The sequence below is a fragment of the Macaca mulatta genome, chromosome 9 (genome assembly GCF_049350105.2).
Source record: "Macaca mulatta isolate MMU2019108-1 chromosome 9, T2T-MMU8v2.0, whole genome shotgun sequence".
Classification (NCBI taxonomy): domain Eukaryota; kingdom Metazoa; phylum Chordata; class Mammalia; order Primates; family Cercopithecidae; genus Macaca; species Macaca mulatta.
The window spans coordinates 25659896-25677497 of record NC_133414.1 but is presented as its reverse complement, the minus strand read 5'-3'; the positions used below and the strand labels follow the sequence as shown (position 1 = coordinate 25677497).

The 17602-nt window shown below is 41.6% G+C and overlaps 1 protein-coding gene across 18 annotated transcripts in view; it reads right to left on the bottom strand.

Moving 5' to 3' along the window:
* Positions 1–17602, bottom strand: part of KIAA1217 — an 839292-nt gene that overhangs the window by 315923 nt on the left and 505767 nt on the right. For all 18 annotated transcript variants that reach the window (XM_077945978.1, XM_077945980.1, XM_077945965.1 and 15 more), the window contains one exon: positions 16093–16376. In XM_077945978.1, coding sequence (XP_077802104.1) covers positions 16093–16206 — 114 coding nt within the window. In that variant the 5' untranslated portion in view covers positions 16207–16376. The remainder of the gene's footprint in view (positions 1–16092; positions 16377–17602) is intronic.

The window sequence follows — 17602 nt, the reverse complement described above, 5'->3', positions numbered from 1 at the left end:
CCAGGAGCAATGGCTCGTGCCTGTAATCCTAGCACTTTGGGAGGCTGAGGTTGCAGGATGGTTTGAGCCCAGGAGTTTGAGACCAGCTTGGGCAACATAGCAATACCCTGTCTCTACAAACAGTGCAAAAATTAGCCCGGTGTGCTGGTGTGTGCCTCTAGTCCCAGCAACCAGGGAGGCTGAGGTGAGAGGAATGCCTGAGCCTGGAAGATTGAGGCTGCAGTGAGCTATGTTTGCACCACTGCATTCCAGTCTGGGCAACTGAGTAAGAACATGCCTCAAAAAAAAAAAAAAAAAAAGGAAAACTCCTCACTGAAAAAGCTCACAAAGATAAAAGAATACAAACAACTGGTGAAAGACCTTAGACTTAACTATTTATGGTCTGAATTCTTGTTTCTTAAGAAACATGAGCCTAGTGCAGTGGCTCACGCTTATAATCTTTGGGAGGCTGAGTTGGGTGGATCTCTGAGGCCAGGAGTTTGAGACCAGCCTGACCAACATGGTGAAACCTACTAAATACAAAAATATTAGCTGCGTGGTGATACATGCCTTTTATTCCCAACTACTTGGAAGGCTGAGGCAGGAGAATTGCTTGAACCTGGGAGGCAGAGATTCCAGTGAGCTGAGATTGTCCATCGTACTCCAGCCTGGGCAACAAGACCAAAACCCCATCGAAAAAAAGAAAAAGAAAAAGGAAAAAGAAAGGAAAATAAAGAGAAAAGAAATATGAATTGGAAGTTGTCAGGTAGAAAAGGAATACTTTCTTTCAAGTGAAATATCAATATTTTATCATTCAAATAACCAACCTTTATCTCATTTAAGTCCCACAGCAATAGTATGATGTAAGAATAATCATTATTCCCATTTTACAAATGGAGAAACTGAGCCTTAGAGAGGTTAGGTAATTTCAGTAAGTTTACATGGCTATTAAGTGTTGGAGCTGAGATTTAAAATCAGGCTGACCCAAGATTTAAACCCAAAACACCTGCACTTAGCTACCAGGCACTGATACTCCTAGTTTAATAAAATTGCTCCTAATTGGGATACTAAGATTCTAACTAAACAAAGCCATGCTGAAAGGATTTATGTAGTAGATGAGCCTGAAAGTGCATACTGGATTGCAAAGGGTCAACGCAGACCTTCTGCAGATCCTCCGAGATACGGAGTTAACAGGTGGTACTGGAGTCTGGGGTAGTTCAGACAGAAACATCAGCACAGCAGCAGACTTGGAGAAGCAGCATGTATTTAGCTGCAGGCTGTATTTAGTCCTAGAAAGACTGCACGGAACAGAGTTAATGCATTGCAACTCAGGGCTTAGCTCTCAAAACCCCAGGGCAAACAGATCTCTAGGATGTAGATAAGGCTAATGAAATAGCAACTCTTAAGAAATATCTCCAGTCTGAAGTTCTGGTCTAGAGAAAAACTGTCAAACATGACAAACATAGAAAAAAACCATATACATTTCATAAGACCACACTACAAGTATTACCAAAAGATAAGAATACTTGGATTCTTTAATGAAACAATGGATCCCAACTGTGGTGATTCTCTAATGCTAAACCCTTGATCTTTGGCTCTGTGTTTGATTGTAGTTGTTGCTTGTTTTTAGAAATTATCCGTTCACATTTTGTCGGCTGTTGCTGTGGTGCAGAGGGGGATGGTTAATTTCATGTTTCAACCTGGCCAGGTTATGGTGCCCAGTCGTTGGGTCAAACACCGGTGTAGATGTTGCTGTAAAGGTATTTTTTAGGTGTGATTAGCATTTAAATCATTAGACTTTGAATAAGGCAGATTGCCTACCATAATGTGAGTAGACCTCATTTAATCAGTTGAAGACCTTCAGAGCAAAGACTGAGATCCCCCAAAGAAAAAGGAATTCTGCTATTGCTTCTGATATTGTGAAGAACTGTAACTAATACAGCTGATACCTCCAACATGTATCTGTCTAGTCTTGTTTTCTGGCATAGGGTCCAGTCCTATTTTATCTCCAAATGTCTAACAGTCATTTTCACTTGGAACAACCACTGTCATTTCAGACACAGCTTGTCAAGACCTAAACTCAAGCCATTGTTTAGCATTTAAATAGCATGAGCCACATTTAAGAGAGAAGAAGAATAGACATACAGTACTTGCTGTCAAATTAAGATGGAGGAATACAATTAAGTCCATCAGTTGTTACACTAAATGGTAGTGGACGGAATTTCCCATTAAAAACAGACTACCGAATTAGGCTGAAAAAGCAAAACCAAGTTTTATTTGTATGTAGTTTCTTTTTTTTTTGAAACAGAGTCTTGCTCTGTCACCCAGGCTGGAGTACAGTGGCATGATCTTGGCTCACTGCAACCACTGCCTCCTGGGTTCAAGCAATTTTCCTGCCTTAGGCTCTGAGTAGCTGGGATTATAGGCATGTGCCACCACACCCAGCGAACTTTTGCATTTTTACTAGAGACAGGGTTTCACCATATTGGCCAGGCTGGTCTTGAACTCCTGACCTCAGGCGATCCGCCTGCCTTGGCCTCCCAAAGTGTTGGGATTACAGGCTTGAGCCACCGCACTCGGCCAATATGTATGTAGTTTCTAATAAACATGCTCATTACAGGTTGAGTAACTGTTATCCAAAATGCTTGGGACCAGAGGTGTTTCAGGTTTCAGACTTTTTTTTTTGGATTTTAGAATATTTGCAGTATATAGCTACTAGTTGAGCATCCCTAATTCAAAAATCCAAAATCTGAAATGCTTCCATGAGCATGACCTTTGAGCATCACGTTGGTGCTCAAAAAGTTTCAGATTTGGGAACATTTCATTTTGGATTTTCAGATTAGGGATACTCAACCTGAATTAATACAGAGACATTGAAAATAAATGATAAGACATACCTGACAGATGCAAACAAATGTAAATCAAGAGTGATAATATTAAAAAAAAGCTGACAGACACTAAACAGAATGAAGAGGTCATCTGGTAATGTTAAAGACATAACTTATCAAGAAGGTGTGATAGCAACTAAAAACCTGTGAATCAGAAATTCTTAGGAATGAAGGGAGAAAAAGATAAAAATACAATTATATGGGAGACTTCATTATACTTTGCTCAGAAGTGAACAACCTTAAAAAATAAAGACTGAGAAGAAATGAATAATACAAGCAACAAACCCAACACATATGTGTGTGTGTGTGTGTGTGTGTAGAGCATACAGAATAGATAATTGTCCATGACTATCTATGCAATACTTATAAACACCGATTGTATATTTTATTCTAAGAAAAACTTTGTAAACTAATCTTTAAGCGAAATTTAAAAGTAAGAGTTTTACAGATTGCATTCTCTGATCACATCTAACAAAATTATAAATGAATAATGATAGCTTCAACTTCTTGGAAATTAAATATTAAACTAAATATTCCTGGATCATTCCACACTCAAATCAGACCCAAAGGTTTGTACTGTTTTCAGTAAAGAGATACCTCTTTGGCAGTGCCTGCTATGGTTTGGATATTTGTCCCCTCCAAATCTCATGTTGAAATTTCATCCCCAAAGTTGAAGGGGCCTAATGGGAGGTGTTTGAGTTATGGTGGCTGGTGGATCCCTCATGAACGGGATGAATGCTCTCCCTAAGGGGTGAGTGAGTTCTCACTTTCTTAGTTCCTATGAGAACTGGTTGTTAAAAAGAGCCTGGCACCTCCTCAGCACTCTTGCATCCTCTCATACAATGTGATCTCTGCAAATAGAGGCACCCCTTTTGGTCATGAGTGGAAGCATCCTAAGGCCCTCACCAGATGCAGAGGCCCAATCTTGAACTTTCCAACCATCAGAATCAAGAGCCAAATAAACCTTTATTCTTTATAAATCACCCAACCTCTGGTATTTTTTACAGTAACACAAATGGACTAAAAGAGGCCAGATGTTAGGTTTTGTACTTTTTATTTTTATTTATTTATTTTATTGAGACGGGGTCTTGCTCTGTCACCCAGGTTGGAGTATGGTGGAATGATCGTGACTCACTGCAGCCTTGACTTCCCAGGCTCAAATAATCCTCCCATCTCAGCCTCCTAAGACCATGTTGCTCAGGCTGGTCTCGAACTCCTGAGCTCAGGCAATTCACCTGCCTCAGCCTCCCAAAGTGCTGGGATTACAGGGATGAGCCACTGTGCCTGGCCTTGTACTTTTTACATAATGTTCAATGCCAACCTCAAAAGGTAGATCCCTAGTAAATAAATAAGCATTTGAATGAATTAATCCAAGAACATACCTGCAGGAAGAATGAATAAATGGCAAAGGCTCAAGCTTCATAAGAAAAGACAGGAAGGACGATCTGGACATTTGCAATATGAGTTCTGCATCTATGCACTGAACTGAATCACACTGGTCTTTTTTAGATCCCTCAATACTGAAAATTTCCATCTAATTTTGTGGCAATTTCCTCTAGCTGATTACCACTTTCCAGGTGTCTCCTGACACTGCCTAGCTAGACTTTGGTTCTTGCCTTTCCATACTTCCTCACCTACCCCCTGGCACTCCTTAGCAGGTTTTCTAGTATAATCTCATCTTGATTTCTTGCAGAGCTTTCCTTAATATAGCACTGTTCTCAAGATAATGTTCTTTTGCTCTTCCATATCGCTAATTAAAATGAAAGCTAATGCTGAGGTTGGTGGCACCCAATTAAACATGGATCAAAAGCGATGTGTTATGAATGATCCCCATTTAGGATTCCTTTGCTCTTTTTCTGCATTCTGGGTGATTAACGTCAACTGTAAGTCAATTTTGCAAGTAAAACTACAACCCCTGAATTTAGTCTTTTTAATTGGTCAGTTTCTGCTGCAAGATGTCCTATTATGTAATAGTCCAAATCTTCTGAGATGACCTTTGAGTCACAAGTCAAAGTGTCAGTCCTCAGCCGGGTGCAGTGGCTCACTCCTATAATTCTGGCACTTTGGGAGGCCAGGGCAGGTAAATTCACTTGAGGTCAGGAGTTTGAGACCATCCTGGCCAACGTGGTGAAACCCCATCTCTACTAAAAACACAAAAATTATCCAGGCATGGTGGCATGTGCCTGTAGTCCCAACTGCATGGGAGGCTGAGGCAGGAGGCTGAACCCTGGATGTGGAGGTTGCAGTAAACTGAGATTGTGCCACTGCATTCCAGCCTGGGTGAGAGAGCCAGAGTCCATCTCAAAAAAAGAAAAAAAAAAAAAGGAAAAAATAAATCAGTCTTCCAGGCTGGAATCATATCCAGGCTAACTCCTTCATCTCATCCCTTGAGGAACATCATCTCTCTTAGATATCAGCTTCTTCTTTCTGTTCTTTTTTTTTTTTTTTTACTTTTGTTTTTCATCGTACCCAAATGTAAATGACTATTGTTTCTGATCACTGACCACATCCTGATTGTCTTTAGACATATCTAAGATTATCTGGAATTTCTCTGAGGACAAGAGATGTTTTTCTACTGATTGGATCCTATCATATTCTTTGCTCACGGGCCTCACACATGCAATATTATAAATTCTCCAGCTATGACTTGTGATTCTGTTATGATACTATACTCCTTTCATGTGCAGTGGTTGCTCTGAAATTGGTTAACATTTTCTTGGTTTTCACTTTCTGTAGACTCACCACTATGTATGCAACTGCTTCTTTATTATTTATTTATTTTTGAGACAGTCTCACTCCATTACCCAGGCTGGAGTGCAGTGGTGCGATCACTGCTCAGTTCACAGCAGCCTTGACCTCTGGGCTTGGATGATCCCAACTCAGCCTCCCGAGAAGCTGGGACTACAGGCATGCACACCACTGCTTCTTTAGTGCCAAACTCCTTTTCTTCTTCAAATGATTAAAGGCAGATCCAACCAGGACACTAGTACTTCATCCATTCCAGGATGAGCATTAAATCTCATTCACACTTACTGACAAGAGGCAGACTGGTCCCCAGTTCAGTCCTTCTTTTCCTTAGCATTTCAGAACATCTTTCTGTTTCATCCCCCATCAGAGAGGTGGTGTGATCTAGAAGTTAAGAGCAAGGCTCCCACACACAGGAAGATAATTGGATTTAAATACTGGTGCTGCCACTTACTGGCTGTGTCCCCTCAGACAAGCCTGAACTGCTTTGTGCCTCAGTTTCTCGTTCTGTTAACTATAGTTAATAGTAGTGCCTACCCCACACCTGTAATCCCAGCACTTTGGGAGGCCAAGGTGGGTGGATCACGTGAAGCCAGGAGTTCAAGACCAGCCTGGGCAACATGGTGAAACCTCATCTCTACTAAAAATGCAAAAGTTAGCCAAAAATGCAAAAGTTAGCCAGGAGTGATTGCAGGCACCTGTAATCCCAGGTACTTGGGAGGCTGAGGCAGGAGAATTGCTTGAACCCAGGAGGCAGAGATTGCCGTGAGCCAAGATTGCACCTGCCAAGATGCACTCCAGCCTGGATGAAAGTGTGAGACTCCATCTCAAAAAAAACGAAAAACGAAACAAGTAGTAGTGCCTACCCAACAGAGTTGTAGAGAGGATGGACTATACTACAGGTTCGAGATCTCTAACCTGAAAATTCAAAATCTGAAAAGCTCCAAAATCCGAGATTTTTGAGTATCAACATAACACTCAAAGGCCATGTTGGAGCATTTAGTATTTCAGATTTTCAAATTAGAGATGCTCAACCAGTAAGTATATAATGCAGATATTTCAAAATCCCCCTGAAAAAATTGAAATCTGAAATATTTCTGGTCCCAAGTATTTCAGATAAAGGATACTCAACCTGTAATACATGTAAAGAGAAACAGCACGGCAATTTTAGCTAATGGCAGTAATATGTTCTCCTTACAGTCTTTTCCCCCATTATAAATACTTGTTGAGAAAACAGTGCTAAAAAATACTGAGCATGTTACTGGCTTTCTCTGTGTTCTTCATAATTCATATAAGGATATTTCTTCCCTCTTCCTATTGTGGCTTATGAATTATTTCTTTATTTTTTATTTCTATAGGTCTTTGGGGAATAGGCAGTATTTGGTTAAATGAGTAAGTTCTTCAGTGGTGATTTGTGAGATTTTGGTGCTATTACTATTCGCTCTGCACACAGTATACTAGATTTCTTAATTGCTTAAAAAAAATATGTCATTTTCCTCCAAAAGTTTAGGTAAGAAACTGTTCTGAGGCTGGGCGCAGTGGCTCACAACTGTAATCCCAGCACTTTGGGAGGCCGAGGCAGATGTATCATGAGGTCAGGAGTTTGAAACCAGCCTGCCTAATATAGTGAAACCTCATCTCTACTAAAAATACAAAATATTAGCCAGGCATGGTGGTGGGCACCTGTAATCTCCAGTTACTTGGGGGGCTGGGGCAGGAGACTTGCCTGAACCCAGGAGGCAGAGGTTGCAGTGAGCTAAGATTGTGCCATTGCACTCCAGCCCGGGTGACCGTGAGAGACTCTATCTCAAAAGAATAAATAAATAAAATAAAAATAAAAAATAAAAAAAGAAACTGCTCTGTAAACTCATATCCAGTCATTAGTTCACACAACTAAGTAGCTGCTTCTACTAAACATGGCTATTCTCCTATCATTTCGCCATTGGATTAGAATAAATTAATAGCTCTGAAGAGGAAATTCTTAGCTGAGTCTAGTTCCGTTTCTAAACTTTTTACTTATTTATTTATTTACAAAACATGCCTAGTTTTTCAAAACCTACACTTTCTACAACATTAGCCTTTTATCCAGATCTTCACCGTGGCCGAAGGCTGCGACTTACTGAACAGTATATAGTATACATGTATCTTTAGTTCCAATGAGCCTCACTTTTCAGCCTTCGCCGGCAGGTACCTTCATAAATATAGATGCATATATGTAAATTTTGAATAGACAGATATAGATCAGAGCCAAGACAAATATGACAGATGCATATCTAATGAATTTGGAGTTTTTCACTCGTAACAGAGGGTAATACATGTATTCCCCAAGGTATACACTGACTCCCTGAGATCTACAGCATACAGCATAATCCATGCTAGAGTTCTGCAATTTGATTTGATACCATTAAATTCATCAAAAATTTAATTGTCACAAAAATTTAATCATCACAGAGACATAGATGCCATTGCTTATAGATAGAAATATCTGTTAATATGTGTATATTCTGTATAAATGCCAATGACGTCATTGTACAGATAAAGTGCTAGGCATAACAAAATTGATAAAATAATCAATTACATTGGGAGAGCTGATGAAAGAAACTAGAGCGGGAAGATTTTGGTCTTAAGCTAGATTCCACAGCCAAAACCTGAATACAACAAACATCCCAGTGGGTACTAGAGCCAAGAAGCTACTATGAAGCGAAGTGACATATGCTACTTCCAGGCCAATATATTTAAGAGCATGTGTATAATCCATCAGCTCTGTCTCTCTGTCATGGTGATCTGGAATCCATGTGTTTAGATGGCATGATCGCAAGAGGGAAGTAGCCAGAATTCCTAAGTCGCCGTGAGAATAAGATTTGCGTGCATAAGAAATCAAATGTTTCTGTGTCATACCAGAAAATACCACAAATATTAGCAAATCACAGGGTTAATTTGTTAAGTAGCATAATCTATTCGGTTGGTGCAAAAGTAATGGAAAAAACCGCAGTTACTTTTGCACCAACCTAATAGACAATCCTGATTAATACATCAGCTTTAAGACATACTTGTCTTTGCAGCTTTCTTATGATAACTCATATTTGATGTGTTGTTGTTGTTGTTTTAAGAAGAGGTCTCGTTCTGCTGCCCAGGGTGAAATGCAGTGGTACAATCACAGCTCACTGCAACCTCAACCTCCCCGGGCTCAAATGATCCTCCCACCTTATCCCCCTAACAGGCACGTGTCATCATGCCCATCTAATTTTTGTATTTTTTGTAGAGTAGGGGCTTTCCCATGTTGCCCAGGCTGGTCTCAAACTCCTGTACTCAAGTGATCCACCTCAGCCTCCCTAGGTATGGAGATTACAGGTGTGAGCCAGCTCTTCTGGTCTCCAGAGCAGTTTCTATACGAACACATTCAAAGGAGGGGACGGTTGAGGAGGGGACCCTAAGGAGGCCTGAGGGGCACTCAGACAGCAGCAAAGCCGTGGTCTGATGGGAGAAGCCAGAAAAATGACCTCCTGGCCTCACTGACCCTGTTTCAAATGATCATATTGTTGTTCATTTTCTTGTCTCCTTATTTTTGCCCCCTGTAATGTTCATGTTAAAGAATAATCCCAGCCGGGTGCAGTGAACCATGCCTGTAATCCCAGCACTTTGGGAGGCCGAGGCAGGTGGATCATCTGAGGTCAGGAGTTCGAGACCAGCCTGGCCAACATAGTGAAACCCCGTCTCTACTAAAAATACAAAAAATTAGTCATGCATGGCGGTGGGTGCCTGTAATCTCAGCTACTTGGGAGGCTGAGGCAGGAGAATCGCTTGAACCCAGGAGGCAGAGGTTGCAGTGAGAAAAGATTGTGCCATTGCACTCCAGCCTGGGTGACAGAGTGAGACTCTGTCTCAAAATAATAATAATAAAAATAATCACATATCCCTCTTGCTCTTTGTTGGACACGTCAGAATTTTAGGTTAAAATGTATTATTAATTTCTCTTATGGTCTGACCACATCACATAAAAGAATCCACATAGACTAACTGAAACCACAAAGTAGATTCTATATACCAAGTAAGTTAGGTAGAAATTCTGTGAGTAGCTGGGAGTAAAGACTGAAAAATTAATTTCAGAATGGTTTCTGAGACTAGGAGTAGAAAGTTGGTTTCTGCAGGTGAGAAGCCATCAGACATCTATTCATTAGTGAAGACATAAAAAATAGCATTTCCAAATGCTATTTGGTTACACAGCGACCACAACTGTGAGGGATTGCTGGACTAAAGAGCTTTCTGAACTCAGAGTTTTTAAAAGAAGCAACTTTCTTTTTATATAAAGTACAGATAGGAATCTATTTTCTATGGTTACTGGTTATTTAATATGCTCTGGAATGGAGTAAGATTTGCTTTTTTAAAAATTTTTATTATTATTATTATTATTATTATTATTATTATTATTTTTGAGATGGAGTCTCGCTCTGTCACCCAGGCTGGAGTGCAGTGGTGCGATCTTGACTCACTGCAACCTCTGCTTCCTGGGTTCAAGCAATTCTCCTGCCTCAGCCTCCAGAGTAGTTGGGACTACAGGCGTGTGCCACCATGCCCAGCTAATTTTTTGTATTTTTTTTTTTTCACTAGAGACAGGGTTTCACCGTGTTAGCCAGGATAGTCTTGATCTCCTGACCTCGTGATCTGCCCACCTCAGCCTCCCAAAGTGTTGGGATTACAGGTGTGAGTCACCACACCCGGCCAGATTTGCCTTATTAAAGAAATGGCAATAGAAGTCATGTCTACGGCTCTATTGCTTGACCCAATGTGATGTACATGATGTCAACAAATTTTGGAAAAATTAGAGGTGGAAGAAAACCTTGAAAAAAATCAAGGTCCATAGGCCCGTAACGAATGAGAAGACCATAAACTGGATTTTTTTTTTTTTTTTTTTTTCCCGGAGACCTCTGAGGACAGGAGGAAATTCTGGCCCTGGTTCAAATGTTGACTTTTTAAGTTGGGGGAAAATTACTTAGCCATTCTTAACTTCTTAGTTAAGAAATCTCTTCTTTCTCACTGCTCAAACTGCAATTAATCATTCAATTCTGTGGCTCTGTACCCCTTTCTATCTGTACCATCGATCACATTCTAACTGTATTAGAAATAGTGGCTTGTTCCTTCATGCAACAGATATTTTGGATCTAGCCTAATCTAGGTTGTGTATTCCCTTAAATGCTGAGTTTACAGAGGTGAGAGAAGAAATGGGTGGTAAGACAAGGTTTCTACCTCCAGAAGATTATTCTAGGTGAGAAAAAGAAATGTAAAAAAAAAAAAAAAAAAAAAAAGCGTAATGCAACCTGATTAGATGCTACAGTGTAAGTACTGCAGTACTGCAATGTTATGACCATCTCAGAAGGCCTGACATCTGGGCTAGATCTTGAAAGACTATTCTTTATATGTGAATGCCTATTTCTTTTACTGAATTGAAGACAGGGTTAGGTCTAGTGGCTTCCATTCTTCACCAATACCTTTACCGTGGTACGTGCCAAACGAATATATATGGGATGAATAAATAAAATAAATATGAATACCAAGCACTGAATGAAAGAAAAATACCAGTTTCAGAAATGTAATAAAGTTATTCTTTAACAATGGAAAAAATTAACCTCTTCAGGCACTCAAATATTTGTTGATAATAAAGTCAAGTGAGGCCACGCGCAGTGGCTCATGCCTGTAATCCCACCACTTTTGGAGGTCAAGGCGAGAGAATTGCTTGAGGCCAGGCATTGAAGACCAACCTGGGCAACACAGCAAGACCCTGTGCCTACAAATAATTTTTAAAATTGGCCAGAAGTGGTGTCATGTGCCTATAGTTGCTACTCAGGAGGCTGAGGTGAGAGGATCGCTTGAGCCCAGGAGTTCAAGGCTGCAGTGAGCTGTGATCACACCACTGAACTCTAAACAAGAGCAAGATCTTGTCTCGAAAAAATTAAAAACTCAAATGATTTTAACTACTAATTTTAAAATAGCCTCTGAGACTCTTTTTTGGGACACTATAAACCAGAATATTATCACGCTAAAAGCTGCCAGTGAAACAGTAAAAGATTCCATCATTGTATTTCTCAGTGCTCCACGATGTAGACACTATTGTCCTTTGACAAATGAGGAAACTGAGACAGAGAAAGATTAAGCCATTAAGGTTGGGTACAGTGGCTCACACCTATAATCCCAACACTTTGGGAGGCTGAGGCGGGCAGATCACTTGAGTTCCAGACCAGCCTGATCAACCTGGCAAAACCCCATTTCTACTAAAAATACAAAAATTAGCTGGGCATGGTGGTGCACACCTGTAATCCCAGCTACTCAGGAGGCTTGAGGCACAAGAATGGCTTGAACCCAGGAGGTGGAGGTTGCAGGGAGCCAAGATTGCACCACTGTACTCCAGCCTGGGTGACTGACAGAGTGAGACTCTGTCTCCAAAAATAAAATAAAATAAAATGAAAAATAAAAGAAAGAAAGATTAAGCTATCAGCCCAAATAATATAATTAGCATATTGTGAAGGCTGGATCCTGATCAGTCCTGCCTGCCTCCAGAACCAGGCCTTTAGCTGCCAGTCAATAGGGCTGTACAGCCTGATCGCCCTGCACAATTAAGGTTATGCTGACAAGAGTCCTTAACGATCACAGCTACTATTATGCAGACCAGCATTATGTTGCAATAAGGGCCACCCACATTTTTTGAAGACTGTAAAGGGAGTTAAGGTGACCTCTTAGCCTTTCAATAATTTTGACTAAGGAAAACCCTTGACCAACATATTTTTTAAAGACAAACAGAAGTTTTGCAACCGTGAATCTTCCAGTGTTTGATGTCAGATTTTGAAACATAAGGCATGTTCTCATTCTTCTTATGTTTAATAGCAGGAAATTAGAACCTAGATTTTCAGTCGGGTATGGTGACGCACTCCTGTAGTCCCAGTTATCTGGGGGTGGGCGGGGGGTGGGTGCTGGGGCAGGAGGATTCCTTGAGCCGGGGAGGTTGAGGCTGCAGTGAGCCAAGATCATGCCACTGCACTCTAGCCTGGGCAACAGAGCAAGACCCTGTCTTCCAAAAAAGAAAAAAAAAAAAAGAACCTAGATTTTAAGAGATTTCATGTTAGACGCCAGATACATCATTTTCAACATCTTATTCTCTATCTTGCTGATTGGCTCTCTTCTTATCAAAGATACTTCTCTGAGAGGAAGCCAGAAAAACAGCCGCCAGAAGAGCATCTGGTATTAAGAGGCTCAGTATCTGGAAGAGAGCATCAGATGTGTGTTATCTGACTTCCTTCTTACAGCTGGCTGTGTAATCTTCCCGCAAAGGAAGCCTGGGATAGTCCATACTGAGAAGGTCCAGGAGGAACAAATGGCATTGCAGAGAGGAAGAGAGGAAAGGGGAAATGGGTGGTAGGAGAAAAAGAATGGAAAAGACAGAAGATGAGATCACGTCTGCAGCAATTTCATAGGCCATGTCTACACTGATCTCTGGTGTTTACAATGCTGGCTGGAGTTTGCTTGCAGAAGTGCAGTGATAGTGTTAGGGGCGTTTGAACCAGAGCAACTCCATCTTAAATAGGAGCTACGTAAAATGAGGCTGAGACCTACTGGGCTGCATTCCCAGATGGTTAAGACATTTTACGTCACAGGGTGAGATAGGAGGTCATCACAAGATACAGATCATAAAGCCCCTGCTGATAAAACAGGTCACAGTAAAGAGGCCAGCCAAAACCTATGAAAACCAACATTGCCACAAGAGTGACCTCTGGCTGTCCTGGCAACATCAGGAAATTATCCTATATGGTCTAAAAAGGGGAGGCATGAAAATCCACCCCTTGTTTAGCATACCATCAAGAAATAACCACAAAAAAGGGCAACCAGCAGTCCTCAGGGCTGCTCTATGGAGTAGCCATTCTTTTATTTCTTTACTTTCCTAATAAACTTGCTTTTGTCGGGCACGGTGGCTCACACCTGTAATCCCAGCACTTTGGGAGGCCAAGGCAGGTAGATCACCTGAGGTCAGGAATTCAAGACCAGCCTGGCCAACATGGTAAAACCCCATCTCTACTAAAAATACAAAAATTAACTGGGTGTAGTGGTGCATATTTGTAATCCCAATTACTCAGGGGCTAAGGCAAGAGAACTGCTTGAACCTGAGAGGTGGAGGTTGCAGTGAGCCGAGATCGCGCTACTGTACTCCAGCCTGGGCAACAGAGCGAGACTCCATCTCAAAAACAAAAACAAACAAAAAACTTGCTTTCACTTTACTCTACAGACTCGCCCTGAATTCTTTCTTGTAAGAGATTCAAAACCCTCTCTTGGGGTCAGGACCCCCTTCCTGTTAACAAGAGAATAAAAATGTGTACATAGATTCATGCATTAAAATCTCTTCCCTTTTGGAGGGTCAGCGTGGAGTACAAAAGTGGCAGAAAGACAGAATGTGACTGGTTCATCCCGCATTATCCAGAGAAGGGACAGCTGGCCAGCCATGGCAGAACTGGCAATGTACGTAACAGCAGATCAGAGCTGGAGAACACCAAAAGATATTCATTACTCCTTTCAACCTTAATTACAACTAGGCTCCCCTTGTAATTGTTTTAATCAAAGCCACCATTATTGCAGCAATAGCAATAATTAGGACACCACAAATAAGAAGAGTAACAATAATCATTATTTTTGACATGGAAAGATACACCATTTTTGACGGGCCAATTTCTATATTTCTCAGCAAAACTGATACTTTCTTTTTAGAGACAGGATCTGATTTTTGGGCTTCAGTGATCTTCCCACCTCAGCCCCCTGAGAAGCAGGGACTACAGGTGTGTGCCACCACACGTGGCTAATTTTTTAAACATTTTTTGTTGAGATGGGGTCTCGCTGTGTTACCCAGGCTGGTCTCAAGCTGCTGGCCTCAAGTGATCCCCTCGCCTTGGCCTCCCAGAGTGCTGGGATTATAGGCACGAGCCACCGTGCCCAGTCCCTTTTTAAAATTATCAAAGAATTACAGCAGGATTCTTGTTCTTTTCTCTTCGTCTGGGTTTACTGACTGTTGGAAGTGTGAAGAAAAAGCAAACATGAAGTCCATAAAGCACGGTTCACATTTTTAGCCACTCAGATAATGATTCCCTAGAAGAGAAGGTTGAATTTAAGGAAGAATATGAGATTGAGAATAAAGCATAGATTTCAATTATTCGGGCTGATGCCAATCCCCATTTCCATGGATAATCAAAGGCTGAGTGGGTTAGACATAATTTTTGTACCTAACTGGGAAGACAGCAGAGTTAAAACACTGAGCTTGTCTCCCTCGTGTGGAAATCAGTATCATCCTGCCCTTCTTCCCACCCCCACCCATCACACTTATGGTTAAGTGCTTTCTGCTTCCTTCCCTACGTTCTCCATACTCAAAGGTCAATCTGATAACACACCAGTGAGGTCAGTAGAGGAGGCCTCATATCTCCTGTGACCCCAAACCTGCTCTATCTGCTAAAAGTCATTGCACACAGCCAAGAAACAAAAACATCCCTAGCCACAGTTGGGTAATGTCTATGTGGCTGTCAAAATAACCAGAGGAAACAGGTGAAGACAGAAAGCTAGCACAAAGCAAGGCCTGCAGAAGGAGCACATCTGTGATTCAAAAGAAAAAAAAAATGTTAGGCACAGTGGTTCATGCCTGTAATTCTAGTCCTTTGGCAGGCAGAGGCAGGAGGATCGCTTGAGGCCAGGAGTTCAAGACCAGCCTGGTCAATAGAGCAAGACCCCCGTCTCCACTACCAAAAATAAAAAACTAGCCTGGGCATGGTGCTGCATGTCTGTAGTCCCAGCTAGTCAGGAGGCTGAGGTGACAGGATCTCGAGCGCAGGAATTCTAGGCTGCAATGAGCTACGATCACACTACTGCACTTCAGCCTGGGCAATAGGGCATCCAAAAAAAAAAAAGAAAAAAAAGAAGAGCAGAAACAAAACCCTAATGTCAGTTTTTTAAGGAAAAGGAGTTACCACAAGTCTGTATCTGTAAGATCTATTTTACCCTGAAAATAAATTTATGTATTTGTGTATTCATTCATTCATTTTCTACTTCATTCATTCACAGTGCTAAGCACACCGTGTTTTCAGGGTACACAGCAGTTGGTACCATGCTTTCCTCAGTGAGGTAATACCCCTTCATTACCTGCATTTTAGATGCGTTTAGATGTGTTTGTGGTTGAACATGGGAACACTGTTTTGGGGAACTGCATACTCTCTAGGCCCTTCCTCTCTGGCCTGGCCTCCTGTTCTCTTGCTATGTTGGCAAAGAAGACTGAACTTGCAGGCAGAAGTTTCCTACACCCGGCTTCCTCCTCCCAAGCCCCCAAAGAGATCCGGAACAACTCAGTAGTATGCACAGTCCACTAAGCTATCCTTTACCTTTCACAGTGAAGGTAAGTTTACTTTCCTTGATGTTCATTAAAGAGCGAGCTACCCAAGGAGAAATGAGAGCATATTCGTACCTGGTCTCTCAGCCTCTCTTGGTGACCCATGATTGCAGAGGCGTGGTGGGGATACTTCTGCTTCAGATGTTCTAGGAACGCTTCTCTCTTCCGATCCATCTCAGATGTTTGCATTCCCAGTATTTCCTTGGAACTTCGGGGTCCCCCTAGGGTGTGTCTCCTTGGGATATTGCGGGAAGACTTGGAAACTGAACCACGACTGTTTCCATTAGAAAGGCGTTCCTTGGTTCTGCGGCATTCTGCATCTTCTAGTGATGTTACATGCAGATTGCCTTTCCCTTGTTCTGAAAGACAAAAAAATTCAGTTCACAATTAATGATTTCCCACTAGAAGTCTCATTTGCAGAACACCAAGAGAGTTTGTGGCAGTTGTTAATGTATGAATGTTAACTTTGCAAATCTTCTTTCTTTTTGTTTCTTTTTCTGCTTTGCAGCAGTCAGGGGAAAAAAATCCACAATCAAAGAAATACGAAAAATCATACTTTAGAAATAAAGATGTTCACTGGGCATGGTGGCTCCTGCCTGTAACCCCAGCCCTTTGGGAGGCTAAGGCAGGAGAATCACTTGAGCCCAAGAGTTCAAGACCAGCCTGGGTAACATGGTGGACCCCTATCTCTACGAAAAAATTAAAATTAGCCAGGAGTAGTGGTGCACGCCTGTAGGTCCCAGCTTATCGGGAGGCTGAGGCAAGACAACCGCTTGAGTCCAAGAGGTTGAGGCTGCAGTGAGCTATGATCGTGCCACTGCATTCCAGCCTGGGTAGGTGACAGTTGTGAGACCCTGTCTCAAAACATAAAAACAAGAAAACCCACAAGAACACTTGGTTAGGTTACTTCTGTGCAGGCAGTTGGGTTATTCCTTATCCTTGCCTGTAATTATAGAAAGAATTAACTCCGGCTGTGCGCGGTGGCTCACGCCTGTAATCCCAGCACTTTGGGAGGCTGAGGCGGGCGGATCACGAGGTCAGGAGATCGAGACCATCCTGGCTAACACAGTGAAACCCCGTCTCTACTAAAAACACAAACAAAAAGAAAACAAAATAGCTGGGCGTGGTGGCGGGTGCCTGTAGTCCCAGCTACTTGGGAGGCTAAGGCAGGAGAATGGCATGAACCCAGGAGGCGGAGCTTGCAGTGAGCCGGGATCGCACCACTGCACTCCAGCCTGGGCGACAGAGCGAGACTCCATCTCGAAATAAAGAAAGAAAGAAAATAAAGAAAGAATTAACTCCAGTGATTCTGATTATTTCTGTATTTTAAATAACAGTTTCATTCTGGTAACAGGATTGTTATATAAGCTCAATCAGATTTCTGAAACATTTGCTTCATCACCAAGAAAAAAAATAGCTATCACCCTGTACATAAGTAATTATTGACACACATGAACCATTTGACAATTTTATTTTCTCTTATTGGCATAAACGAAGCAAGCATAAGAATATCATCAGAAGTAACAATCGAGGGGTTATAAAGTAAAGGCTTAGACAAATGAAAAAGAAGAGCAATGGTATGTCC